At 52.9% G+C, this 27,197-nt stretch overlaps 3 protein-coding genes across 4 annotated transcripts; 1 reads left to right on the top strand and 2 right to left on the bottom strand.

Moving 5' to 3' along the window:
• Positions 1-1,124: 1,124 nt before the first annotated feature.
• On the bottom strand, positions 1,125-12,019 carry DRG2 (developmentally regulated GTP binding protein 2). Of its 2 annotated transcripts, XM_038151676.1 has the most exons (13): positions 11,871-12,019; positions 10,488-10,648; positions 8,722-8,811; positions 7,667-7,727; positions 6,628-6,718; positions 6,221-6,293; positions 5,990-6,080; positions 5,715-5,812; positions 4,784-4,860; positions 4,068-4,156; positions 2,959-3,017; positions 2,502-2,555; positions 1,125-2,413 (listed from the first exon to the last, which is right to left on the bottom strand). In XM_038151676.1, exons 1-13 carry the CDS (start codon positions 11,932-11,934, stop codon positions 2,327-2,329), a joined length of 1,095 nt encoding a protein of 364 aa, XP_038007604.1. In that variant the 5' UTR covers positions 11,935-12,019; the 3' UTR covers positions 1,125-2,326. The 2 variants fall into 2 exon arrangements, with proteins under 2 accessions (XP_038007604.1, XP_038007605.1); XM_038151677.1 differs by lacking the exon at positions 2,959-3,017.
• Positions 12,020-12,643: 624 nt separating this feature from the next.
• On the bottom strand, positions 12,644-20,704 carry GID4 (GID complex subunit 4 homolog). The gene is made up of 6 exons (XM_038151757.1): positions 20,354-20,704; positions 19,093-19,152; positions 18,228-18,335; positions 17,489-17,590; positions 16,386-16,516; positions 12,644-15,238 (listed from the first exon to the last, which is right to left on the bottom strand). The coding sequence occupies exons 1-6, from the start codon at positions 20,564-20,566 to the stop codon at positions 15,175-15,177; spliced, it is 678 nt and encodes a 225-aa protein (XP_038007685.1). The 5' UTR covers positions 20,567-20,704; the 3' UTR covers positions 12,644-15,174.
• A 136-nt stretch (positions 20,705-20,840) lies between these two features.
• ATPAF2 (ATP synthase mitochondrial F1 complex assembly factor 2) lies at positions 20,841-26,641 on the top strand. The gene is made up of 8 exons (XM_038151767.1): positions 20,841-21,055; positions 22,287-22,331; positions 22,725-22,870; positions 23,278-23,375; positions 24,253-24,333; positions 24,450-24,562; positions 25,321-25,436; positions 26,037-26,641. Exons 1-8 carry the CDS (start codon positions 20,926-20,928, stop codon positions 26,172-26,174), a joined length of 867 nt encoding a protein of 288 aa, XP_038007695.1. The 5' UTR covers positions 20,841-20,925; the 3' UTR covers positions 26,175-26,641.
• Positions 26,642-27,197: the final 556 nt, after the last annotated feature.

Genomic DNA, 27,197 nt, shown 5'->3' with positions numbered 1-27,197 from the left:
TCCCTGTCAGCACATGCCCTTGTGAAAAGTCCCTCTCAACCTTTTTTACAAGCCCCTTGGAACACTGGAATGCTGCAAATCCCATGAACCTCAGGAGGCTCCAAACCCTAATGCTGTAGCAGATTTCCCCCTTGCCCTTTGGCTCTTGTGTTTTCAGGACTTGGAGATCTCCTGGAGGCAAACTCACTTCAGCAGGAACTGCAACGTTTGCTGCTTTTAACATAAGTGCAGAACAATTAGGGGAGCTCCTGGAAGAAGGAATGCTGCAATTAAACGGTGCATTTTCAAATGCAGCTATAAACTTGCTGCCAAAAAAGCCACTCTCTCTGAAAAAAAGAAGTTGGCTTCTTCTAGCTTAACTATTTTTACTTCATCCCCATTCCAATTTTAATCATGTATCTGTTCATTTTGAAGAGGATAAAATGCCCATTTTCCTAAATGAAGCTAATTAGGCAGAGGGGGTTTTAACAACGATATGCCAAAATCAATTTGAAACCCACACTGAGGCAGCAGCAGCTATTCAAGGGCAGGTTTTAGCAGGTAACACCGTGCATTTCAGCCTCACACCAAGCACCTCCTGGCTCCCAGCACCACCTGGGCTGAGCATGAAGCCCTGTCAGCAGTTCTGGTGGCCCGGCTCCGTGCCAAGGCTTGGCAGGCTGCAGGATTTGGATGGAAAAAAAAATCAGAAAGTCAGGGACAAAACAAACCCAAAATCAGTCTTTGTGAGGGCAACTGTGCCTGTGTGACCTTCATGGGAAATGGGAAGGGTGAGTTAATGTGCTGGAACAGCATCCCACCCAGCTCACACCGGGAAGGGCCAGCTCTGCACTGCCAGGCAGGGATAATGGGGACCATTTGGAGCTCGTTCTCCACTCCGTGGTCAGGATTTCCTCTGCACTCCAGCTGTGAACAAAGCCAGGAACAGGGAAAGGAACTTACAGAGTTCAAAGTCACCTTCTTAGCTCGGGCACTGTGTATAGGATCTGTTTATCTCCCATCACCAGCCTCTTACAGCCACTTCACCTTCTATTACCCCCTAAATCTCCTGTGACAGCATCCAGGATTCCTCAGGTGGCCAAAGGTAAAAAGGAGAGTTATGGAAACACACCAAACACACCATTCACATGAAATAACAACTTTTTATTTTCTCAAATAAAATAATCCTTCCATTTCTGCTCAGTCAGGTTGTGAGGGGTGGGGAGGAGCAGGGAGGAGGGGAGGAACCCTGCTCAGACAGGTGTCACCCCTGTCCTCAAGGTTCTGCATCCACGTCAGAGCGAACCCTTTCCCAATGAAAGAAAATAAAAGCTATTGGCAGCTCTTGATCCCAGAAGGCAAGAGCTGTCCTCTGTCAGGCACTCTGAATTGTTTAGCAACAGTATTCAATGGAAAAGCATGATTACAAAAATCCCAGATTTCTGATGAACAATATGCAGACAAGCAATGTTTAACAGGGCTGGGGCATGGGGTGGTACCTCGAGCTCCAAAGAGCTGCAACTGGAATTTAGGGGCATGGCTGATGAGGCCTCCACCTTGGGGACTGAAGGGCAGGATAACTCCTGCCCAACAAAGGAGGAAGCTCCCAAGGCAGCTCCTCGATGAGTGAGATGGAAAAGCGAATCCTCACCCCAGACTGCAGCTCTTGGATCATACCCCACTGCAGTCTGGCCAGGCTAATTAACCATTACCAGTCTAATTTCTCATCTCTCAGTACCAGGATATCCTACAAACCCCACTGCAAGGCTATGGAGAGGCACAGAGTGCCAGGTTTTAATGCTAATTGAGGTGGGACCATTAAAAATTGGGGTTGTCTCAGCTGCAGAGATGAGTCCAGCAAGCAGGGGAGGGAGAACTCTGATTCTGCTTCAGATCAATGCTTAAATTAAGTGAATGGATAAGCAGCAAAGCATCAGCAATGTTCTCTCAGCCCAAAGCACGGGGCCAGATTTTTACACACAAACCCAAACACTTCCCACTGGGAATGCACATGGATTCACGTGCAAACCCCACAAGGGGCAGGACACTGCTGCCTGTGGAACTGTGCCCTAGAAGAACTGGCTCCCTTTAAAATTTTAAGAAACATCACTTGGCCTGAAATGCTGCCAGATGGAAACTCATCTTCCCCATCCCCACCTGCAAGCACAGTAGCCTCATTTTCTGCCTTCCTCCAACAGAAGGAGCTTCACAGAAGCTTTCTTGGCTCTGGAACACATCTCCCTTTTTCTTTTCTTTTTTTTTCTTTTTTTTTTTTTGTGTGTTTTGTTTTGTTTGTACATGGTCAGTTCCAATTGCAGTGATTAAAGGCAAGGCCAGGCACCAGCAGTTACTTCTTGACAATCTGAATGACATCTTCATGCTCCATCATATGGGTTAAGCCCACCCTTTGAGGGCTGTACTTTGTGCTTGTCCCCTTTGAAGCAAAAAAAAGGGGGAGAAGGGTTACAAGACCAGTCAGAGACACCTGAAGACAGGGATTCCAGCTGCTGCCTAACACTTACCCACACCAAGGCGTATTTGAACTGGCTGGCTAATGATCTGTGAATCCGATGGCACTGCAAGACAGACAGGCAGAAGTTGAAGTATTTACATTTACCACTTTGCAAACAACTTTTTCAATACCCAGGAATTAAAAGAAACTCAAGCCTGTGCCAGAACTTACAATAAAGATTTTAAGAGCTAGTTAAAAGCACTTGAAACCATACAGAACAGACAGCAGCCCACACAAAGCCCCATTCCGTTGTTTCCATGTGCTTTTTCACTGGGCTGCATTAAATAATTACTGTTTAAACCTTTTACAGCAGCTGTGAAAGAAACCTGAGGCAGATAAAAGGCAACAAAAGGAGAAGCACAACCAAACACTGACATGTCCCGAGCTTTATGGGGCACAAATCACAGCAGGTCCAGGAGGAACTGCCTTCTGCACACGGGGAAATGTAAAAAATGCAGAAAAATTACCACATGTTCCACAGAGGCCCCTTTCCGTAGAATAATGGCATCTGTAAAGTCTGGTCTCTCTGTGGAGAAGCAGAAGGGGGGGGAAAGAATTGGATTTCTATCAAGTGTGTTCTAAAATGCTGACACCATCTCACATCACCTTGTGCTTACTACTCCCTAATTCCTCCTTCCTGCTCCCAGGCAGAACAGGGATCCAGCACCTAAAAGCATCAAATCAGCTCTGCACCACCCACAAGTGCCATTAGCCACTCCACACAGTCAGCAGCTTCCTCACAACCCACCTGCTCTGACTCCATCCCAAGCCCTTGACTTCAGAGAAACAAAACCACCCAAGTCAAAACACACCTGCTTCAATGAAAAACCAAAATCCCCAAGATTTCAGAGCTTAACAAGCTCAGAAAATTCCTTGATCTCCTCACATCCACCCAAGTTCAGCTGCTCACAAGCAAACAGAGCAAGTTGTAGATGTGCCTTCATCACTGGGAGAAGCTGCAAGTGGGTTATAAAGCAAAAGGAGGATCAAAGGCACCTCCAAGGGCATGGGAATCACCAAATTTCTTGCAGCAGGAACAGGAAACTTCTTCTGGGTTCATCACAGCACGCATAACAAGGTGAAAGCTGTGAACGTGCACACTTTGTTCCCTTATATCCTGCAAAGACTTATGAAAATTCAGCTCTTGTAAAATACAACAGGAAGGCCATGGTGGTGTTGTCATCTTATTGCAGGAGTTCCAGACCTTCTTGGTGATTTCTCATGAGCAGCTCCTCACAGCACCGACCCCTTCTTCTTCACAGCACAGCCAACAAACTCCAGCTCCCTCCTCAGCCAGCTAACCCACTCTTTTTTAGCCCTCATCCTCACTGGATGAGCTGTGGCCCGGTAGGGGCAGGCCTGTTCCTGCTCTTTGGTCATTAGTTCAGTTGCAGCTCCTCAGGGGTGAGATTACCCTCTGCACCATCTTTATTCTCTTACATTCTAGCCCCCCACATGGTGGGATCCCACACAGGGCAGGAAGCACTTCCCAAGAGCTGAAAGATGATTAGGGAGGGTGTAATTCCAGCATTTGCAAGGCACCAGCCCTGCTGGCAGCCTGGCTGGGGTCACTTACGTCCCCGTTTCTTGGTGTAGATGCAGGTGAGAGCCAGGTACTCCCAGAGCTTCTCCAGCAAGTAGTCCAGGTTCAGCTTCATGCCACAGCTGCAAAACACCAGGATCATCTGTTTACTGCTGCTGTGTTTTAGGGATCCAGAAGAATAAGGTGAAATGTCTTTAATTATTAAAGTGCTGGAGAATGAGGGGAAAGTCTTTAATGAGGCAAGGAAAGGAAAAACACAAGGTAAAATGACCTTAAACTGAAAGAGGGCAGGGTTAGATTAGATATTAGGAAAAAATTCCTTACTAAAGGGATGGAGAAGCGCTGGAAGAGGTTGTACAGAGATGCTCCATCCCTGGAATTGTTCAAGGCTAGGCTGGATGGGGCCTGGAGCAAACTGATCTAGTGGAAGGTGTCCCTGCCCATGGAATGAGATGAGCTTTAGGGTCCCCTCCAACCCCAACCATTCCATGAATCCAGAAGCATGAACAGCTTTGAAGCAGCAAAGCCCCAGCAGATGTATCAGCACTTCCTAGGAAACAAGGCAGATTGTTTGGCTCTGTCCTGCCTGCCTCTCCAGGGAAGGAAATCTGGGAAAAGCTGCACAGCAGCTCTGCTTCTCACCCCAGGAGCCCTGGGAAAAGTCCCTTCCTGGAGAAGCCACAGAAAGGGGTGTGGAATGAACCCCACACCAGGCAGACCAGCAGAAAAGGCAACGTGACAGCTCCTACCTGATGACAACACTGTGGGGCCTCCGAGCAAGGCGATCCACCTCCTCCATGGATATCTGGTCAATCTTGTTATAAACCTAAACCAAAGGGAGAACAACACAGCCCTTAGCAAGGCAATTCAGCAACGTGTACAAAGAACAAGGTAGCTCCAGCACCTGAAACAGAAACGCAGATCTTGTCAGAAGATAAGCCAAGACTCTCAGTAAAACAAACTATTAAAATTCAGAAGCCTGAATATAAATTTTGGCCTTTTAAAATTCTCCCTTTGGGATGACTTGGAACACGTTCTTTGATTTCATACAGACCCAGTGGCTTTAAAGAGAGCCCTAAAGGGACCTCTGGCACACAAGGGACCAGACGTGACAAGCTAAGCACTGAGCTGGCAGCAGGGGACTCGGAGGCTCCACACGTGGGAGCAAAGCCCTGGCACCAGGGTTTGAAGCTCTGCTGCTCCAGGGCAGCACCAGCCACAAGAGGGCCCAGGAAACACACACAGCACGGCTGCACAGCCAAAGCCTATAAAAAACTCCCTGTCGAGCTGTTTTCCACCTCTTAAACCCCAAATCGTTACTGCTTTAGGAGCCAGGAGCAAGGGCATGGAGTAATAGGACAAGGGGGAATGGCTTTAAATTGAGAGGGCAGGGTTAGATGGGATATTGGGGAAAAAACTCCCCCCTGTGAGGGCAGGGAGGCCCTGGCACAGGTTGAGCAGAGAAGCTGTGGCTGCCCCTGGATCCCTGGAAGTGTCCAAGGCCAGGAGCACCCTGGGATAGTGGGAGGTGTCCCTGCCCATGGCAGGGGTGGAATGAGATGAGCTTTAAGGTCCCTTCCCACCCAAACCATTCCATGATTCTGTGAAGTTCCAACGGTTCCTTTGGCACAGAGAAGAGCTGCTGGGTGTGACAGAAGCCAGGCTGCCCGGGATACTCACATAGAGGCATGGCATGTAGACCCTGTTTCCTACAATCACATCAATGAACTCGTCAGGGGAACAATCCTCTCTGAACAGGACCTCAGCGTTGAAGATTTCTGAGGGGGACACTGTCAAGGCCCAAATCCCAACTCACCACGAGGGCTGAGCTCCCTGGTGACAGCCTGCTGCCAACCAGCCAGCACCAAAGTGACACTGAGGCTGTCCCACAGCAGGAAGCACTTAAACCATGAGCTGCTGATGGCTTAAGGGTCTCCCCTTTTAGGAAAGGATACTGTATTCATGGAGGATGAGCTGAACCAGCTTCTCAGAGCACTGAGTCAACGTGACAGTGGAGTTGAAGGAGATGCCTCCACCCTTCTTGGGCTGCAAGGGGCAAAAAAGCAATGTGAGAACATTCTGCAAAAACCCAGAGCCCCCTCAGCCTGTCCAACACCAGGGGCTGCACAGAGTGAGCTCAGCTTTGAGCAGACAAGCCGTGCCTGCAGGAGCTCAGGAAGCCTCACCTTGAAGTAGATATTTGGTTTGCTTTTGTTCAGCCGGATTCCTACAGATTCCAGTTCCTTCTCCAGCAAGGCCCTGCAGGGACGCAGCGCCTGTGAGGCTGAGCGTGGCCAGGTGACACCCAGAACTTTCCCTTTTTGATTCTTGTGTTGATACAGCCCTGCCACAAGCCTAAACCCCCCCCCCAATGCAGGTCAGAGCGTGGTGGAAATCCAGGTTCACATTCTCTGACAGCTGTGCTGCAGGAATGACCCTCCAGCTGAGCACCCACTCCAGTCAGCAGGATGCTTCTCATGGAATACAACCCCCATCTCACACTCAGTAATTGAATCCCTCGTTCCCCAGGTGCTCTCCACAATTCCTCGGGGAGCTGGCATGTTTTCAAGGCCGGAGCCCAGCCCACACTCACCTCTGCACCTCGCCCTTGGTGGCATCCAGCATCATGATAACAACGTCTGCTGTCCTGGCCACGGCGATCACCTGCCGGCCTCTGCCCTTCCCTGGGGACACAGGAGGGGGATGCACATCAGCAGGAGGAACCAGCTGAGTTCTCTGACAGACAGGGGACCCCTGCCCCATGCAGCAGCTTAAATACAAGGAAAAAGATCCTGCAGTGCTGTTGTGGCTGCTGTGAGCCCTGGCAGCAGCTCCAGACAGCACAGAGAGCTCAGCACAGAGGAGAGCAGTGCCAGAAGGTGCCTGTGGAAACACAGCCACTGTTCTAGTGACCCAAGGGAACGGCTGGAGACGTGTCAGGTTGGATATCTGGAAAAGGTTCCTCCCCCAGAGGGTGTCTGGGCACTGCCCAGGCTCCCCAGGGAATGGGCACAGCCCCAAGGCTGCCAGAGCTCCAGGAGGGTTTGGACAACACCAGGCACGGGGTGGGATTGCTGGGGTGTCTGTGCAGGGCCAGGAGTTGGACTGGATGATCCCTGTGGGTCCCTTCCCAGATGTTCCATGACTCCCTGATTTCCTAAGCTATTTTCAGACACAACCAGCCAGTGAAGACAATGACACCACAGAGAGACAAAGCCAACATCTCTTCCCAGAATCAGGAGTCATGGGAGGACTGGCAGGAGCTCGGGGAATTACTCAAACAAGGTTAGTGTTTAGCTGTAATGCTCCCTCTGCCTCTCCAGCATCTTTCTATAGATTTCCTCAGTACCAGAAAACAGATGAGCCACTTAACGCTCAGGCAAGATGTGAGAAGTGACTGGCTTGCTTTGGCTCCCACCTCCAGAAAACCATCTTTGTGCTACATATAGACCCTTCTGTGGGCTCAGGGACAGGAATCGTGCCTCACATAGGATCAAGGACTCAAAAATTTGGAAAGACAATGTAGGAACTCTTGGCCCAGGAGACCTGTGTGTATCTGAGTGTATCCGAGACACCCAGGGGCACTACTGAGGGCAAATCCCTCCTGCACATGAACACAGACATGAGCCAACCTTGAGCTGCTCCTTCGATGATTCCAGGCAGATCCAGCAGCTGAATATTGGCTCCTTTGTACTGAAAGGGAAACGGAAGGATGGAAAGTTGAAAGCTTCCTGCAGGACATCTGAGCTGCCCCAAAAGCCCCAAATCCGTGCTGGGGGTCCACATCCTGTGGGGAGTGGAATTGGATGGAACCAGCAGGCCAGGGGAACTCTGCACAAAGCTCATGGCTCTGTCCTGAGGCAAATTCCAGAGCTGTGGGCTGTGCTCAGCAGCACACACAGCTTGCATTAGATCCTGACCCCCTGTGACTGCAGCTGGACAAAGCAGCAGGAAAACAGCACAGCAGTCACACATTCCCAAGTTCGGGAAATTGAAAGGAAAAACATCCCTTCTTTTCTTGCTCTAATGAGGAAACTCTGTAATGAACAAGTGCCACATCTCTTACTGTGACAGATCCAACCCTTCAGGGGTGCTGCAGGTAAAAGAGCCCAGGAGACACTCATTCCTAGGACTTGCAAGGCATTGGCTCTCCAGCTGTTGTTGCAGCTCACAGCTCTGCTTGAATGTGTTACATTAAACTCCTTTTCCCACTAATACAGTTACTTTCATTATTTACCTCCCCCTTCCATCCTGACCCAGATTTCCGCATCACTCTTGGACATTTTCAGTTTGGTGCCCTTTCTCATTTGCTTTACTGATGGATGCTGAGGTCCCCACTAATACAACCCCTCAAGGACGGGAAGAGCTGCGTTTTGTTTTGAAAGCACAGATTGCCTCTGTAAAGCTTCATCAAAAACAAATCTGCCAAGGTTTGCAGCCAGCTGGTCACTGGCACTGACAGTGGCCCACAAAACTCAGTTGAGAATTGTGGTGTTGGTCAGTCCAAGAGCACAAAAATCCTGATCAGGCAGCCAGGCCTGGACAGTTCAGGGCAGTGCTACATCAGCACTCAAAAGTTTAAAGCAAAACTCAGCTTTGGAGACCTTTGGATGTGCGTGGTCCTCAGTGGCAGCACAGGCGTGGCCGGTGCAAAGACATTCCAGAGCTGGAGGAGAATGCTGCTCACCTCGATGACTCCCGGGATGCAGGTCAGCGTGGTGAACTCGTAGGACGCGGCTTCGCTGGCAGTCGAGGTCATCAAACTCAGAAACGTGGACTGCAAGGCAAGAGATCAGCACCAGCAGGCAGGAAAATGGGAAGGTGCAGCAAAACGAGCAGCACCAAGTGCTCCTCAGGCTGGGGAAGCTGTGCTGTGGCTGCTCCAGGCATGGGGACTGAGGTGGTGGCACTGGCATGGAACTGAAGTGTCACAGACATATTTTATGTCTTTGACATAAAATATATTTTATATTTTATATTTATATATTATATATAAATATATAAAAATATATTATATAAATATATATAAATATATAAAATATATATTTTATATTTATAAATATTATATATTTATATCTTTATATTTTAATCCTTTGGCTAGGATTTTCTTCTTTTGAGAAGCCTCAGAAATAAAATGTAAAGAATGACTATCTGCTGTTGTAAAATACAACAGGTGAATTTGTAATTAATCTTATGTAATTGTTTTTAATTAATGGTTAATTACATTTAGTTATCTAAACTGTTTTGGTTAATTACAAGACTTTATTATTTATTCTATTTTATTTTTGTTTTGCTTTTTAAAAATTCTTTTTTTTTTCTATTTTTAGTATAGTTTTAGTTTAGCATTTTAATATAATATATCTGATAATATAATAAATTAATCTTCTAAAAAACAGAATAAAAATCCTCATCTCTTCCCTCATCCTAGCTGCCCTGCAAAAACCACACTGCAGTAAATAAATTTTTTTCTTTCCCCAGCACTGCTGGGGCTGGGTGGGAACAACTTTCAGGCAACAACAAGTTCCACAGGGCAGAGCAGACACAAGGAAAGAGTGATTCCCCATCTCCAGCTTTCAGCTGGATCACAGAACCATGGAATGGTTTGGGGTGGAAGTGACCTCAAAGCCCATTTCATTCCACCCCTGCTGTGGCAGGGACACCTTCCACTGCCCCAGGTGCTCCCAGCCCCATCCAGCCTGGCCCTGGGCACTGCCAGGGATCCAGGGGCAGCCACAGCTGCTCTGGGCACCCTGTGCCAGGGCCTCACCCTCACAGGGAAGAATTCCTTCCATATATCCACGTAAATTCCCCCTAGTGTGAACCCATTCCTTTCCTGCCACTACAAAGAGTCCCCTCCCAGAGTCCCTGTAGCCTTTTTTGGCTTTTCTGGACGAAAGGACATGGTAGACAAGTGAGAGGAGTGAACAAACACCATTCCCCACAGCATGCTCTCTGCTGCCAGGTCCATTTTGCACCCAAGAATCATTATTTGTCTTCTGTGAAGCTCAAGTCATCACAGCTATGACAGCCCCTCTGACACTCCCCAGAATGCCACACCTCACAGCTGGGTTTGAAGCTTTAAGCCAAGCCTCATTCCCAAAGATTATTCAGCAAAATGAAAGCAGCAGCAGTTGAGAAGAAAAAAAAATAATATCTAATACTCTTCCTGTTTTCATACCTACGAGATACAAGGCACTGTGAGGTCTCCACACAAGCTTCTCTTCTCCAGCCCCAGTTCCCTCAGCCCATCTCTGCTCCCCAGTCCCCTCCCAACACCCCAGCCTCTGCTCGTGCAGGAGCCAGCAGCACGCACGGGACTGCAGCTGGGATCCCAGCAGAGCAGCTTTAAGGTGCCCCCAACCCGACCACAGCACGTTTGTGATCCCAAACCCGCTGTGCAGCCCCTGCAAACCCCGGGGAGCGGAGACACGGTGAGCGCCGGCCCCGACTGACCTTCCCCACGGAAGGAAATCCAATCAGTGCCACGCGGGCATCTCCTGATTTCATCACATCGAAGCCCTCGCCCTTGGCCGCCGGCGATTTGGAAGGTTCCAGCAGCTGAGCTCTGTATTTTGCAAGCTTTGCCTTCAGCAGGCCCAGGTGGTACTCGGTGGCTGCAGTGACACAAACACAAGAGCTGGTTGGCAGAAAGCTGCTGCTGGTTCACTCCTGGCAGCGAGAACCTCCCCAAAAAGGAAACACTTGTGGGTCTTGGTCAACGTCTTCAGCGCTGCCAGGCACGGAGCTGCTCCATCAGCAACCCCGGGCACTGAGAGCAAACCTTCCAGGGAGCTGCACAGAGTCAGGGGGGCAGGGAAAAGCCAAAACACCCCTGAGCCAAAGGGGCAAGGCAGAGGGAGAGCAGCTGCAGGAATGGAGCCATTCAGGAGAGAGAGCTCACAGGGGGAGCAGCCCCTCCTTACACCTGCTCACATTCAGCACCCCAAAATGACCAGATTATTTTCCCCTCCTCCTGTCAACTTTTAAAGACACTTTTTACCCAGAGCTCACACGTGGGAAAGTGCTTTACTGCCTTATTCTTAGCAAAACACTTGAATTTACACCTGAACCAGAAAAAAAAAAAAAAAAAGAAGGTGGTTGTCTGACTATGTAACAGATAAAGGCACAAAAGCAGGAGCTTACAGGTTTATTTCTATGATTTACACAGCCCACAGCCCAGCAGCAGCTCTGGCAGAGCCCCCGGACCACTCAAACACCAGGAGCCCCCTCCTGTGCCAGCAGGAATCGAGATGTCCCCCCCTCCCAGCTCCGGGGGGGCTGCGGCTGCAGCACAGGGCAGGAAAGAGAGCAGCCCCCGCCCCCTCACACCCCCCCAGCCCAGCCCCGGGGCTCACCCTGCTCCCCACCCTGCCCCAGCCCCCAGCACCCTCGATCCACCCCAAAGACCCCCCAGCTTCACACCCTCCCACTGCCCTGACCGGCACCTCTTCCCACAGAGCCCCTCCCAGAGCCCACAATCCCCAGACTCTTTCCCGGCCCCTCCATAGCTCGCAGCCCCCCGACCCCCAGACTCCCCACAGCCCCCAGTTCCCTCTGAGTCCCCCCAACGACCCCCCAGTTTCACAACCCCCCATCCTGACCGGCACCTCTCTCCACAGAGCCCCTCCCAGAGCCCACAGCCCCGACCCCCCAGTGCCCAGACTCTCTCCCGGCCCTCTCGACCCCCAGCCTCCCCACAGCCCGCGGTCTCCTCTTCCCTCTCAGCCCCTCCACAACTCACAGACCACCTGTGTCGCCCCCCAGCCCCCCAGAACGCCCAGCCCAGCTGCCCGCCCGCTGTCCCCGGCTCCCTCAGCCCCCGGCCGCCCTCCGCACCTTTGTTCTTTTGCGTGCGGGCGATCTCCTTCTCGATCTCCGAGATCTTCTCCAGGATGCCCATGGCGGGCCCCGCTCCGCGCCCGCCGGAAGCGCCGCCGGCCCGGCCGTCCGTCCCCGTCACGCGTCCGGGCCGCGCCGCGCCGCCGGCTCCGGCCGCGCCCCGAGCCCCGCGCCCTGCGTTCCGCCCGCCGCCACCGCGGGGGCACCGGGAGGGTCCCCAGGGAGGGGACCCCGGGTCGGGGCGACAGCGGCGGGGACACGCTCAGAGGGACAGGTCTCAGAAAGCAGGGGAGCCCCTCATCGGGACTGCTCCTCTAATTAGGGCGGAATCCTGAAAGGAGCGCGGAGCAGGGTGGGGATCGGGCTCTTCCCCCAGGCACGCAGAGACAGGACTGGGAAAACACGGGGAAACAGCCTCAGGGGGCCAGGGAGGGTCAGGCTGGGCAGCAGGAGGAATTTCTTCCCCAAAAGGGTGATGAGATATTGCGACAGCCTGTGCAGGGAGGTTGGTGGAGTCCCCACGCCTGGAGGTGTTCTGGGAAAGGCTGGATGTGACACTCAGTGCCACCAAGTGAAAAGGAGCATGGGGCACAGGCTGGACTCGATGCTCTCAGGGGTCTTTTCCAGCTTTAATGACTCTGAGAGTCTGTGCATTAAGGCCACCAGAAGCTTCTGGGATTGCTGGAGAGCCCTCAAGGAAGGGATGAAGCACAGCAATGCCCTGGAAGCAGAAGTGCTGTGGCGGACAAACACACACGGACACGGACCCCTTCAACAGAATTCGTGTTTAATTTGGACGTTGATCGCTCCACAAAACTCCTCCTCGGCCCCCACACGGACACCCTGCTGCAGCCAGAGCGGTTCAAGAGACACCACATCCCCTCCCAAGCCCAAACACCCCAATTCTCACCTCTGCCCCCCAAATCCTCCCCCGGGCCATTCTCTCCCACCACACCGCGACGTACAGAACATCTCCCCTCAACTCAAACAGGTCAAAGAAAAGGAAAAACCAAAGCAAAGGCCTTTGAGGAGGAAAAATCCACACACCAACAGCCCCTGCAAAACCCTCAGCTCCACAGCCTGCTCTGCACCTGCCACACATCACATCCAGGCAGCTCTGGATCTGAGCTGAAATTCCCTTCAGGATGTGGGAAGAAGGCAGGCACAGAGCAGGATGCTCTTCCCACACCCTTCTCACAACGTATCGAGTCTTAAAAAAACCCCAACTTCATTGGTTTAGGGATGGTTACACGTGTTCAACACCCCCAGGACCATCCTAACTCAGCCTCTGCCAACCAACAGGGTTAATTCAACTAAACCTTGTCAGAAATCCAAGCGTCCCTCTGGCACTGACAGCCCCGGGGAGCACAGGGACACCGGAGCCACCACCAGCATTGCACAGACAGCTCCAGAGGGCTGCTGGAGCCGGGTCCCTGCACTCACACAGCACCTGGGAAGGAGGTTTCACCCCCACACTTGGTCACAGTGGAGCAGCACCACCCGTTTTCCCCTCTAAAAACCAGGACACGTCCCAGCACCACCCGTGAGGAAACCCCTCTCCTCCAAAGGGGCCGAGTTTCTCCGAGAGGAGCAAATGAACACAGGAACGCACTTGCCAAGCGCTCTGCTAACAGCCCCAAATCGCCTCCATGCTGTCCCTGCACATCCTCCAGCAACAGCCAAGGCACCAGCACACAGTCCCTGGGAAGGGCCAGGTCTCTCCCTCCTCTCCAGGCATTGTGTCCGTGTGTGTGCCAGGGAGAAGGGCTGACCCACGGACAGCAGCACGCGCGAGGAGGGCGAATTCCGCATCATCTCCCGAGACCGAGCACTCCAAACCCCAACCTGGAACAGAGGAAAGGGCTCTCCAAGCCCCGAATCCTTCCTCCTTAAGGCTTAAACAAGCAATAACTGCTGCCAAAAGGGAAATTAGTTAAAAAGAAGCAAAACCCAAAGCACCTCGCGCCGGCTCCAATCCCCTCTCCCAGGTGGAAAATCCATCCTCAGCACCAGCCGTACCACGCGTCTGCCTGGAGGAAGCTGGGCTTTAAAACAGCCAGAAAAAAAGGCAAACTAAACTCTCACAAAGCCCCACAGGTGGGGCTGACAAGGTAAAACCACAACTGAGGCCAAGTTTTAAAGTGTCTTTAAAAAAACCACCCCACACGCACACGCACGCTTTGGCACAGGAGCCTTAAGTGATGTCACTTGGAACATTCAGAGTCTGAGGGAGCTACTGAGAAAGGGTTATTTTTTTAAACATTTTTTTTTCTTGTTTTTCCCTGTAAAAAGGCGTCAAGCAGCGGTGGTGAAGCAATGAAGGGGGAGTACAAACGTTGAGCAGTCCCAGGGTGACGCTGCTCAGCGCTTGTGCTCGGGTTATGTTCCCAAAGCTTAGCTGGATACAGACACTGATATAAAAACACAGACATTCCTGGTTTTCAATGTGAAAACAGTAACATGGAATCCAGTACTTGTGCATTTGCCATAGCTTCCTTTGGAAAAGGAACCATAAAAATAGATATATTTTTTTTAATAAAAGTGGTTTTTTGTCCTTTTTTTAAACTTTTTTTTTTTTTTTTTTTACCCTTAACTTAAGTAAAGAGCAAATATACACCTACAAGCAGAGTTCAGATCCACTTTACTGAGAGCCTGGAAGTCCGTACATCAAATGAATTCCCAACGGCGTATCCAGCCACAGGAACAGCTCCCAGCTCCAAAGGGCTGGCATTCCTGAAAGATCTGCAGCTCCAGCTAACCTTGTTAGCCAGCAAAGCCTCACTCCAGCCTTACCTCAGCCAACACTCCCCAACAGACTCCACAGCTGAGCCTCACACCCAGGACCTGGCTCTGAGAGCATCAGAGCTGGAAATCTGGGCAAGAAACCCGAATCCTGGTGATTTCAACCCACATCAGGACATAGCAAGGAAAATATAAGCCTTGAGCTTACATTTCCTTATTATTTAGAGGCCAGAGCACTGATTCCAGCTACTGAGAAACAGCTTCCAGAGGAGAGCCGGGAGGAACTTCAGTGACAGAGAAACGAGCTGTGCAACAAGAAAGTGCATTAAAGTAGCTTAAAACCAGAGTAAAGATCAAATGGCCACTCGACAGGAGGGAGAATCAAGCTCCAGCAGCTCCTCGGGCTGGGTGAGTTAACATCCAGGCTCTTTCTCTCTCTCTGGAGTCCAAGGGCAGGAGAGAAGCGTGCATTCCCGTGCTCCCACAGGGCCACAGTTCTCCTGGCAGGCCATGCTCTCCTGCCCCTTTGCTTCTGGGCGTTATCAGATGTGGACAGCTGTCATCGGAACTCGTAGATAGGAGCACTGTGCTCGGGAACGTGCGTTAAATTCAACGACTGATACCTGGCAGAGAGGGGAGACAGGGAGGAGAGGGTTACACAGAGCACACACTGCTGGCTGCTCTTCTGTCCCCCTTTACAGCCCCAGGGTGTTCAGGCAGCCAACAGCCACTTCCCACAGCCCAAAATCCTGACAGGACTCAGCATCGTTCCTCATCGCCCCAGAAATCCCTGACAGCCTGCTGGGGGTCGGGCTCTTGTCCCACAAAACTAGTGATAGGACAAAGGGAAACAGCCTCAAGTTGTGGCAGGAGAGGTTCAGGTTGGATTAGAGGAAAAAATTCCTCACTGAAAGAGTGGTTTAGACCTGGAATGGCCTGTCCAGGGAAGTGGTGGAGCTACCACCCCTGGAAGTGCTCAGAAATCAGACATTCCATTTAGGGTTTAGTGGCAATGGTGGTATTCAAGTCAAAGGTTGGAGTTGATGATTTTGGAGGTTTTTTCCAACCTTAATGATCCTGTAATTCCCACTCTGGTCCCTCTGAGCCACCTGCAGCAAGGCAGCATTCCTGGTGGGCTGACTGTGGTGGTTTTTTGGACTCCCTTTGAAGTTCAACCACTTTCAAGTTCAAACAGAGTTTGCTACAAGTGCAAATTACATGAGTCTTTCAAAGCTCAGCTAGAGGGAATGTGTCTGAAAGCCTCCTGGTTCCTTCCCTCCCCCTGAGAGCTTCCAGCCATCCACCTGCTGCTCACGACAATGATGTAAGGGAAAAGAGCTCTCCACAGCTACTTGTCTCCAACAAGAAACCCACCAATTAGCATTGACTGCTCTCTTGTCTTAACAGCAACACCCCAAGGACCTCAGAATACAAAACACTGGCCTGACAAGATTTCTGCCTGAAGGGAGCAACAGCCAAGCTGTTCCTGAGGAGAGAGAACTGAGCTCCCTCACAGCACTTCTCCAGACCCTGTATCATCTTCCCTCCTCCATCCTGCCATCCCAAATTCCCCCCCCCTTTTCCATAAGGGTAGCTCTTTATACCACACCAATGGACTACAGCAGCCAGCTCACGGCCCACACCCCTCCTTCAGCCCCAAGGTCCAAGCACCAGCCTGAATCTCCTGCCCGGACACTCCCAAGGCTGTGGACAAGCAGGAGAGGAGTCACAGCCTGGTTTAAGTCTTCAGGAGGCAGGAAACTTCCTTACCATTCTGAACTCCTATGGTAGTAATAGCCCTCTATAGATGCTGCTGACTTCTGGAAGCAGATGTAATAGAAACCAGCAAAGGAAGCACCACTGATGTCCTTGATGGTGTGATCTGGGACTAGGAACTGCTCCTGCATTCAAAACACAGGCTGCATCTTAAAATGTTGGTCAAATACAGACCCACCCCACCCCAGCCCGCCCTCCCAAACCAAATACTGGCACCCACTAACAGGAAGACATTGCTGGCTGAGCCCTTCCTCCACTCCCAGCACCCAGAGCAGAGTGTCCCTCCACACCCGCCCTGCAGGGACCTCACGGGGAAGCAGGTAACTGAGAACAGAATGAGTTTTAAGAGTGCAAGAGATCAGTTTCAACACCGGGCCCCTGCAAACCAGAAACCCATTGCAAAACTGGGAGTCAGAGCCTGAGAATGAAGAGAAAGCTCCAGAGAGTTCTCACTGCAGCTTTTCAACACTTAAGGGAAAGCTGGAGAGGAACTTTGCTAAGGACATGGAGCGACAGGAAGAGAGGGAATGGCTTCCCACTGCCAGAGGGCAGGCTTAGATGGGATATTGGGACAACATTTTTCCCTGTGAAGGTGGGGAGGCCCTGGCACAGGGTGCCCAGAGAAGCTGTGGGTGCCCCTGGATCCCTGGAAGTGTCCAAGGACAGGGCCTGGGATAGTGGGAGGTGTCCCTGCCCTTGGCAGGAGGATGGAACAAGATGAGCCTTCAGGTTCCTTCCAACCCAAACCAGTGTATGGTGACTCTGTGATGATCCCAGCTGAAGAGCAGAGCTGCAGAGTGGCCAGCCTGCATGAAACACAGGCCCCACACAGGGACTGGAGACATCAATTCTCTCATCCTCTGCAGCATCACCGAGCAAGATTTTCCTGTCGTGTTTTTAGCCACGACTGCAGCCCTCAAGGACACAATTAGCTGGCTAGACACGAGTCACACTGGAACTTGCAAGTGCAGTGGGTTTTGGGGTTGGCAGGGCAAGATCCTTCATTAAACCATCATAGCTGGAAAAGCTGAGACACCTCAAGTGTCTGTCAGTGCCTTGCAAGCAGCTCAGCAGAGAAGGAGACAGGCAGGGTTTACCTTCCATCTCATGAAGACATAGTCCCCATTTTTTAGATCTTCATAATCAAAGTCATCAGAGTTAAATGTTTTTGCATACTGGTAAAAAGCCTGGAACTTTCCCTGAAACAAAAAAGAAAAGAAAAAAAAAAACCCAGGATGTTTATTCCAGGAATAGAACTTCTAGCACCAGCTGCTGTTTAGGAGGGAAATCTACTGACACTCACAGCAACATCCAGCCTGGCTGGACAAGCTCCTGCACTTCCAGAGGAGGATATTTTGACAGAAATATAAAAACATCAAAGCTTGGCAAACAACAGCCAAGGTTAAGGGCAGGGGGTGATCAGGTGGCTGCTGTGGCCTCAAAACACAGCAGCAGGTACACCCTGCCTTGGGCAGGGACGCAGGTACCAACTACCCCACCTGTGCTTGTGGGATCCCTCCCCCCTTCTCCATTCCATTTTGCAGTAAGTCTCCAAAAATAAGGAGTGTGCTCTCTTAGGGGTTCAAGAGATGAGGATTGCTCCTGCTCCCTTCCCACCCTGCGGCCAACGAGTGGAAAACAAGACATCCCCTGCCTCATCACAGACCGCAGCTTGCTGACGAGACCTCGATTTGCAACGATCCCAATGGGAGAAGGAGCGAGACAGCAAAAAGGACAGGCTTCCAGGCCTTTCTGCCAGCCCTTGCACGGGCCCACACTGCACCTCTCCCCCAAACCAGCAGCCCAGACCCACCCCGTGCCCCCAGATTTCCCTACCCAGTGTTTACGGTCCACGTCCTCGTCGGCGTCCCACTTGCGCGTGAGGAACGGGTGCTTCTTACTGATGATCTCGCCCTCGAAGAACGTGGTGAGGGTTGGGTACTCCTGGCAGAGGGGAGACAAAGGTGGGCTCACAACTGTCACCCACAGGCACAAACCCAACAGCAGACAAAGCTCCACGCACTCGGCAAAAAGCAGCTCCCAGGGAGAGCTCCGGGCAATCCGAGGCTGCTGATCCCATCCCTTGTCCTGCCCCACACCTCTCCAAGGATGACTCTTCCACTCTCTTATTCCAGCCTTTCTCTGCCTCTCTCCTCACTTTATGAAGCCAGGAGCCATGTCAGAGCCGGGCTGTGGGGAAGGATGTGGAACACAAGCAGCTGAGGGGGCTGCAGTGGCTCAGCCTGGGAAAAAGGACCCTCACTCTCCAAACCCCCTGACAGGAGGGTGCAGCTGAGGGGGGTCAGGCTCTGCTCCCAGGGAACAAGGGACAGGACACGAAGAAATGTCCTCAAATTGCACCAAGGGAGGTTTAGGCAGGAGATTAGGAAAAATTTAAAAGATTGGTTAAACACAGGAACAGGCTGCCCAGGGAAGGGTGGACGTGGCTGTGTCCTGGGTCAGCGGTTGGATCCATGGTTTCAGAGGGCTTTTCCAGCTTCAAATGACTCCACGGAGCTCCCAGCTGGATGCTCACCTGTGACATTTACAGCCAGCTCCGTTCCCCAGCCAATACCCTGGGATCAAACCTCCAACATCCAACCCCTCCACCTCCTGCTTCTGGCAGCAGCTTCTCCCACCCACCAGGAGAAAAAAGCCTTCACACAGCCCCTCTCTGTGGCACTGTGCAGTCAACACTCACCTCTGTAAGGCCTTTAATCTTCAAGTATCCACAGAGATAGGAGTTTTCCATATCCACATGCTGGAAAAGAGTGCAAAGTCCAACCATAAAAACAGGCACAAAGGTGCACGCTTCATCCAAAGCAGTTTCTAACCCTTCCAAGGATAATTTCAGCTCCAGTTGGTACCCACTGCCCAATATTCACACTGTCAGCCCTTTTCCACGATGGGAATCACCCGGAAAGATCATTTGCAGGTGCCCAGCTCACCTGTGGCAGCCCCCACATCCCAGGCCTGCTCCCAAGGCAACACCCTCTGCCCAGAACACTCCAGCAGGAAGCAAATCCCCTTTCCAGCCGGAAGGGATCTGACTCACAGTGCTCTCCAGGAAAAAGCATCCCTGGAGGAATCACCCACACCCCCAGCATTCTGCAGGAGGCCTCTCTCTCCTAAATCCAAAGCTTTTGTGACACCTGCATTTTGAGTTATCAGGCTGCATCTCTCTGCCTGTGCTGTGCAGAAACCAGGCAAGGATTTGCCTGCTCCTTTAAAAGCAGGGATTTTCCAAGGGATTTTTTTCTTTCCCCTGACATCTCCAGATCCGCTTTCCAAACACGCTGTGAGTTATTCAGGGAAGCGCAAACCTCCACCCGTGAGAAGATGGATCTTCTCCACCTGTGATCAAAAGACTGCAACGTTTCCCTGTGCTCAGCACAGGGAGAGCAGGCAGCCCCCTCTTCTCAGCTGACACATGCAGAACAGCCACGTTTTCGGCACAAAAGCAGCGTTTTTAAGCACAAAACCACAGCCAGCCCCTGCGAGGTGGCAGCGTGCAATGGAGCCGAGCAGCCATGGGATGTCCCCACCACAACAAATCCCACCAGGAACGTGGAGAGCTGAATATAAAAATACCCCGCCGGCTTGGAACCATCACAGAATCACTGAGGTTGGAAAAGAGCTGAGATCATCCAGCCCTTCCATCCTTTGACTGATTCACCGCCGTGTCAACCAGACCAGAGCACTGAGTGCCACGGCCAGTCTTTCCTTAAACACCTCCAGGGATGGTGACTCCACCACCTCCCTAGGCGGTCCGTTCCAATGTTTAATGACCGTTTCTGTGAAGAAATTCCTCCTAATATCGAGGGCTCGGGTGATGCGGGTGCTGTCGCAAGGGGCCGGTGGGGCGGGAACGGCCACCGAGGCCTGAGGCCACCGGGTCCCCGGCTCGCCCCAGGCCGCGGTGGCCCGAGCCAGGGCTGGGCTCGCCCCGCCACCCCCCTCACCTGCATGACGACCTCCACCTCGTAGGCGTTGCCTTTGCTGCGCTGCTGCCCGCGGAACTTGGCCCCGCTGTAGAGAAGCGAAGTGGCCACTCCAGGCTGCGCCGTGTTGATGGGGGGCGGCGGCACCAGGCTGCTGGCGGCCGCTCCGGTGGCAGGGGAGGAGGCCGAGCCCCCCGCCCCTCCAGCGCGGCGCCTCTCGCTCCGAACCGGCATCTCGGGGGGGTCCCCGGGCGCCAGCGTGGCCGGGGCCGGGGTGCGGCCGGGGGACGCCGCCCGCTCCGCTGCGCTCCGCTCCCTCACGCCTCGGCCGCCGCTGGGTCGGGGCCTCCTGGCAGCGCCTCCGCGCGCTCCCATTGGCCCCCGCGCGCGTGCCTGGGGGGCGTGCCCTGGCTCTGATTGGCTGCTGTCACGACGCCGGGCGTTGATTGGCTGCGCTGCCGCCCGGCGCTGCTGGGAAATGTAGTTTTTTTGACGCAGGCGGCGCGGATTGGTTGCGGTCGCCGGCAAGATGGCGGCGCCCAGGGAGCGGCGCTGAGCGCGGCCGGGACGAGGTGGCTGTGTCGTCTGTCGCGATGTGGCGCGGCTGTCGCCGGCTGTGCTGGGCCTACTCCCCGCCCGCTCGGCTCCCCCGACCGCCTCCTGCAGATGCTGGGAGCAGCACGGTGGGGTCATGCGGGCGCCGGGCCTATGCCCCGCCGGCAGGTGAGGGAGCGCTGGGCTGGCTCCAGCCCCGTTTGGGGACGGGGATCGTTCCCTGGGGACCGAGGGGTCACCCGGGACAGGGCTGGGATCGGCACGGCCTCGCAAGGACCGCGCTCCCCACAGCCGCTGCTGGGGCTCCCCTCCTCGCCCTCTCCTTGGCGTTAATGAGTGTTCGGAGCGGGCAGGGTTCGCTGGCAGCACGGCCCAGCCCTCACCGAACCAGTTTGTTACACTTGTTTTTGTTGGGCTTTAGGGATTTTGAGGGAATGGGACTCAGACGAGGGGGTTCAGGTATGGTTCTGGCCCGCGTATCCCACCCAAAGATTTTGCTGGAATCGTGTGGGTTTGAGGACAGCAAAATTAATCTCATTTTGTCGGAGGTGAGGCTGCAGAGTTGCGGTGACTCACGACAAGCTTTTGGGAGTCACTGATGAGCCCTGGGGCTCCTCTGGGGTACACACGCTTTAATCTGTTTTTAGAACTCTGCCTGAGGCCCCGAAGCTCACAGGTCGGGGAGCCTGAGCAAATCCTTCAATTTCTCCAGCGGGAAAGTGCTATTTTTAGCCTGGAATAGCAGACCTGCAGCCTGACCTGTTTGCTGTGCCCTTCACGAGACAGATTTACGGGTTTGGGATTTACAACCTGGTTGCTGTTGTCAAGGGAATGGCTCGTGGATTCTTCTGCCTCGTGGGAAGGGTGTGAGCCTTTGGAATGGGCGTAATCCTGCTCTCACAGTGTCAGGAGTGCTGGTAGCAAAGGATGCTGCTCCTAAAATGAGACCTGAAATTTCCTCAGGCTCACCTTGTAGGTGGGCAGGTATATTCCTGAGCTGGACTGGGGTGTTTGGGCTGTACTGTCCTTTGGGGATGAATTTATCCAGTGTGACTGTGGTTGTAGAATCTGGAAAGGTTGACCCTGAAGCAAAACTCCTGAGGAGAGGTGGGACAGGCCTGCTTGGGAAATCAGCCCTGCCACGCTCTGAGGCAGCTGAGCCCCCAGCCTGGCAGGAGTGTAGCTGGTTCTGTTTGCTCCCTGGCTCTTCCCTGCTGAGTGGAGCTCACTGGAGCTCACAGCTTGGAAACTGGATGAAGGGCTGGATTTCTGTGGCCAGGCCACCTCGACAGCACCAAAGCTCTGCCTGTTCTGAGCTGTGATGGGGAGCAGGGAAAGGAGCTGAACATTCTCTGTTTGCCCTCTGAATGTTCCCTTTGCCTTGTGTTTGTGTCTCCAGAGAGGAAGAGGTTCTACCAGAACGTGAGCATCTCGCAGGGGGAAGGTGAGTGCGGGATGGGATGGGATGGGATGGGATGGGATGGGATGGGATGGGATGGGATGGGATGGGATGGGATGGGATGGGATGGGATGGGATGGGATGGAGGGGCTGATCCCTGGGAGAGGTGTCATCACCCCACACCACGCCAGCACCTGCAGCCCAGGCTGTGTCAGTGGCAGGTTTGTCACCAGCTGCTCCTCAGCTACAGCAGAGCTGCTTGGTGGGAAGCAGCCTCCAGGACCAAGTGTATCCAAGTGACAGTGGGAAACCTGAAAATTCCTGGTCCCTTGCTCCTGTCGGCTCCAGCTCTGAATCTGCTCTGGCTGTGGGGTTGTCTGTTGTCCCTTAGTGCCTGCTCCTCTTTGATTCCCCAGGATTTCTACTCTGATTCCCCAGGAGGCTTTGAGATAAACCTGGACCACCGGAAGCTGAAAACGCCCCAGGCCAAGCTCTTCACTGTCCCCAGCGAGGCCCTGGCCATTGCAGTGGCAACAGAGTGGGATTCCCAGAAAGACACCATCAAGTTCTACACCATGCACCTGGTGAGCATGGCAGGCTGGAGTGCTGAGACCTCCACATGCAGGATCTGGAGGCAGCAGGTCGTCCTACTCCTAGTGAGCAGGAAGTTAGGGCTTCCTCTGGGCTGGCCAGGTGCCTGTCTAGAGGGAATCTGTGTCACTAGGGGAACTTGAGAAGGGGCTGGACAGTTTCATTAGGAATAGTGAGGGGGCAGGAGGAAACCATGGCTCCTCTTCCCTGCTGCTAAATGAGCTGTTTCCAGAGATCCCAAAAGATTTGAGAAGATACCTATTACATTAGCCATTTTGTGGCCCTGCACCCCTCAGTTCATCTGCCACGAATCCCTCTGCTTCTTCTTGGCGTTGTACCGTGGAAGCTGGTGCTTTTTCCAGCCTGGAATAACAGCAGCTTCAACTGCTTTTATCCCCAGACCACTCTGTGCAACACGGCGCTGGACAATCCCACGCAGCGAAACAAAACGCAGCTGATCCGAGCAGCTGTGAAGTTCCTGGAGACAGACACAGTCTGGTATGAGATGGGGACCCAGCTGGATCCTGGAAAGAGGGTTGGGTAAAGTGAGGGAAGACATCTGCACTCCCCCAGTCACGGCATGGCTCTGATCTGTGCTGGTTTTGGCCTGAGGGTTTGAGTTAGTTTAGATCAGTCCTGCACGTGCAAACCTCATTGGAGTCTGTGCACCCAAAGAAGGAGCATTGGATTTGGTCCCCTGTTGAACTCTGTTTTGGACACATCCTTGCTGAGAGCAGTGGGAAATTGAAATCTTGAAGAAAAAAAAAACATCTCTGAAAGGCCTGTGGGGATCTGTCAGCCAGGCCCTGGTATTCCTGTGGCAGTACAGATAGCTCAGACTACTTGTGCCAGTCCCAAAATGCCCCTCATTCCTTAAAGTCCCTGTGAGCTGTAGGATCAAGGCTGTTCATGCTCAGGCTCCTGTCCTAACCTCCACTGGCAGCTGCACAGTTCCTGTGGAGAGGGAGGAACAGGCTTCCCTCACCTGCCCTCGTGGCTTTGCTCAGATGGGGGGAGCAGGGAATGCTGAGCTGAGCCTTTGGGCAAGGAGAAGCAGGAGTGGCCCCACAGAGAGTTGCAGTGGGGTGTGTACCCTCCTCTAACTGCTGAAGCTCACTTCAGTCTGTGGCTTGGGGCTGCCTGTTGGCTGGTTCACTGCTCTGTTTTGTAGTAAGACAGAATTGTCCTTCCTGGAATAACAAAAAGCACTGAATTTAGGGCAGAGTTGGGGGATTGTTCCCTGTCACTGCTGCCTGGGTGGACAGCAGGTCCCTGTTCCACTTGCTGTGGGTCTGGTGGGGTCAGTGTCCTTCCCAGAGGTGTGTCCCAGCCTGGGAGTGACCATCCAGTGTGGTTCTGTTCTGTGATGTCCCAGCTATCGTGTGGAGGAGCCTCCAGCCCTGGCAGAACTACAGAAGAATGAATGGGATCCCGTGGTTGCCTGGGTTGAGAAAAGGTGAGAGCTCAAAGGGTTCCTGGCTGCTGAAGGCCCTGCCCTGCTGAGCCCAGCAGCTCTGGGGCTTAGAATTGCCAGGGCCACAAGCTCCATGAGGGTTTGGGTGATCATTCCAGGTACAACGTGACAATTGGCTCCTCCACCAGCATCCTGGGGCCAAACATTCCAGCCAGCACCAAGGAGACCTTTGTCAGCCATCTGGCATCCTACAACATGTGGGCCCTGCAAGGTGAGTGGGGCTGGGCCATGGGGAGGTGGTTCCCCTCCAAGGGGCAGGAGAGTGACTGGAATGTTTTTCTTCTCCTGCTCCAAGTGTGGAGGTTTATATTTTAAATCTGCAGGCCAGACCCTGACCTGCTTTTGTCACAGGCAGGGATTCTCTTCAGTGCCACTGGTGTTCAGGATCTGACTGTGCTGTCCCATGAGCTGCTTGCTCCTCCTTAGCACAAATAACTTCTTTAATGCCAAACCTTCTAATGATTTAATCCCTAGCTTTCTCGTTACCAGGAAAAGAAATAAGGCTTAGTACTCCAAAGTGCCCACACTGTGCGCTGTCCTCACTTTTTTATCCTTATATCCCACTTAATCTTGCCTGAATCATCTGAATGACACCAAAAGATAAAGAAATGAAGGGAGGTTTGCTTTGCTCCAGACCTGAACGAGCAGCAGGCAGTGAAACCCACAAAAGACACAGAACGCTCAAGCCTGGATGGATATCTCTTCCCTTTGCACAGGGAAGGGTTGTGGCAGAATAAAAGGAGGTGGTGTCCAGGGCACGGCCTTTGTCACTGTGGTGGCAGGGCCAGCACAATGCTCTGTGCCTGGTGTTAACCACAGATCTGAGTGCCCTGGTGCAGGGGGGAGGATCACAGGCCCTCCCTGAGGGGTACCACAGCCTGCCTGTCTCTTCAGAGTGTGTGAAGATGCTGCTGTAATGCTGCAGAAAACAGCCATGAATCTTGTTTGGTTTGGGTTATTCCCTTCCAGGTATAGAATTTGTAATCACCCAGCTGAAATCGCTGATTCTGTCCATGAGCCTGATTGACAGGCACATTACAGTAGAGAAAGCTGTGCTTCTGTCTCGCCTGGAGGAAGAATACCAGGTAAATTATGTTACAAAACAGCCCTATAATTCAAATAGCAATAATCTCAGCATGACAAATGCATCCCCCACCACAAATAACTGGCAGGGGAAGTGCCTGCTATAGCAGGAGACGTTCCACTCCGCCAGTCTCCGTGTCTGAGAGCGTTTGGAGCGTGCTGCTGCAGAGCAACACCACGGGCACACCAGCCCAGAGTGCTCCCAGGGCTGCCAGTTTCTTTTCACAGAGCCCAGATGGCTCCTTTTCTCCCTCTCTAATCTGAAGTGCAAAGCTGTGGCTGACTTCTCCTGCTGAGGGTTATCCAGCCTGGAGGCTTTGGTAGACACCAAGATATCAAGCTTGCTGGAAATTAGCTTGGTGTGAAGCTCTCCTTGTCCCAAAAGTGGCTGAAGTTGGGAATCTTTTCATCCTCCCGTTAAGAGGCTTTGCCTCAGACCCCAGTACAGATGAAGCACATCCTGATCTCGAGATATCCCTGCCTCAGCAGTCAAGGATCATCTCAGTTCCTGGGGGTGTTACCTGTGCTTCACAAACATGAGAAGGGAAGCTGAGAGTTGCTGAGGTGCTTTGAGTATAATCCATGTTCTTCCTCTCCTTCAGATTCGGCGCTGGGGCAACGTGGAGTGGGCCCACGACTACGACCTGTGTGAGCTGCGTGCTCGCACGGCAGCTGGGACTCTCTTTGTTCACCTCTGCTCAGAGAGCTCAACTGTAAAACACAAGCTGTTGCAGGACTGAGGCAGCTGGGCAGGGCACAGAAAGAAAATGGCCAGCTGGGAATTGCTGGCCTGACCCAGTGGATGGCAGCTACCTTCCTGCCATTTCACTTTTCCTGGGATCAGCTTCATGTGCTGTGGTTTTGTGGGCAACTCTTCAGTTGGATTGCCTGCTGCAGTGCAGCACACAAGGAGGAGAGGTCAAGGTGAGTTTCCTCTGAATCCCCAAGCCAGCAGCTCCGTCCGTTCCTGGTGTCTGTAACTCATCAGAGGAGCTCCCACGGAAGAAACAGCTTCCTGGGCAGGGCACGGCACAGACATACCCAGCATATGCCACATGTCTTCATAGCTGCCAGCTCCTGACACACACTTGTTATGGAAATCTGAAAACAGACTCCACTGCATCTGTTGTTCATCCCTCGGCGTGCCTGTCTGTAACACCAGGGTCTCTGTGTTCCATTAAAGACTCGCCCCTGTGAGGTACCAAAAGCTGCGTGTCTTTGTCTCAGTCACCAAACCGTGGGGTGGGTCCTGAGCTGCCAGGCTGTGGGATGGCTCCAGGTATTAAAAATCACAGACCAGAGCAGACACTAACTACTGTGTGAACCACTCCATGCAGCTGAGGAGGTTGCAAGGAGACAACTGTGTAGTCCTGGAGCAAGAGGGGTAAAACCTGGGCTCCAGCCATCTTCAGAAGCGCAGAGCACGATGAGCCGAATCTGTGTTTGACAGGCAGCACCAGCCACGGGGTTTTTTGGCGAGCACATGCAGCCACCCTCTCGTTTAACCTTCCCACCTTCTCCTTGCTGCCTGCCTGGAGCAGCAGCGCCCCGGCCAGCAGAGTTCCTCAGAAGCTGCCCACAGGCGAGCGTGGCAGCGCCTGTCACCGAGCAAGGAGGGGAATTAATGGCTCCTCGCTCGGCTGTCGCGGGCGGCGGCGCGTGAGCTCCCGTGGAACCATTGATTTCCCTTCCTGCTGGCTGGGGGCTGCTCTGCTCACGCTGCAGAAAGCTGATTGTGAGAAGGGGTGAGAGGATGAGGCTCC

The sequence above is a fragment of the Motacilla alba genome, chromosome 14 (assembly GCF_015832195.1).
Source record: "Motacilla alba alba isolate MOTALB_02 chromosome 14, Motacilla_alba_V1.0_pri, whole genome shotgun sequence".
Classification (NCBI taxonomy): Eukaryota; Metazoa; Chordata; class Aves; order Passeriformes; family Motacillidae; genus Motacilla; species Motacilla alba.
This window is presented reverse-complemented; position numbering and strand designations above follow the sequence as displayed.

Bases quoted from the DNA above. Each gene is read 5' to 3' on its own strand.
- DRG2 (XM_038151676.1), bottom strand. From the start codon at position 11,934: ATGGGCATCCTGGAGAAGATCTCGGAGATCGAGAAGGAGATCGCCCGC. The intron at 6,081-6,220 runs GTGAGGCTTCCT...TGCCCCTTGCAG, and splicing joins AACCAAATATCTACTTCAAG to CCCAAGAAGGGTGGAGGCAT. The intron at 3,018-4,067 runs GTAAGTGACCCC...GCTTCTCCACAG, and splicing joins CTACACCAAGAAACGGGGAC to AGAGACCAGACTTTACAGAT.
- GID4 (XM_038151757.1), bottom strand. From the start codon at position 20,566: ATGCCGGTTCGGAGCGAGAGGCGCCGCGCTGGAGGGGCGGGGGGCTCG. The intron at 19,153-20,353 runs GTGAGGGGGGTG...ACTCTTTTCCAG, and splicing joins AGGTGGAGGTCGTCATGCAG to CATGTGGATATGGAAAACTC. The intron at 15,239-16,385 runs GTAAGGAAGTTT...CCTCTCTGCCAG, and splicing joins TACCATAGGAGTTCAGAATG to GTATCAGTCGTTGAATTTAA.
- ATPAF2 (XM_038151767.1), top strand. From the start codon at position 20,926: ATGTGGCGCGGCTGTCGCCGGCTGTGCTGGGCCTACTCCCCGCCCGCT. The intron at 24,334-24,449 runs GTGAGAGCTCAA...TGATCATTCCAG, and splicing joins GTTGCCTGGGTTGAGAAAAG to GTACAACGTGACAATTGGCT. The intron at 24,563-25,320 runs GTGAGTGGGGCT...ATTCCCTTCCAG, and splicing joins CAACATGTGGGCCCTGCAAG to GTATAGAATTTGTAATCACC.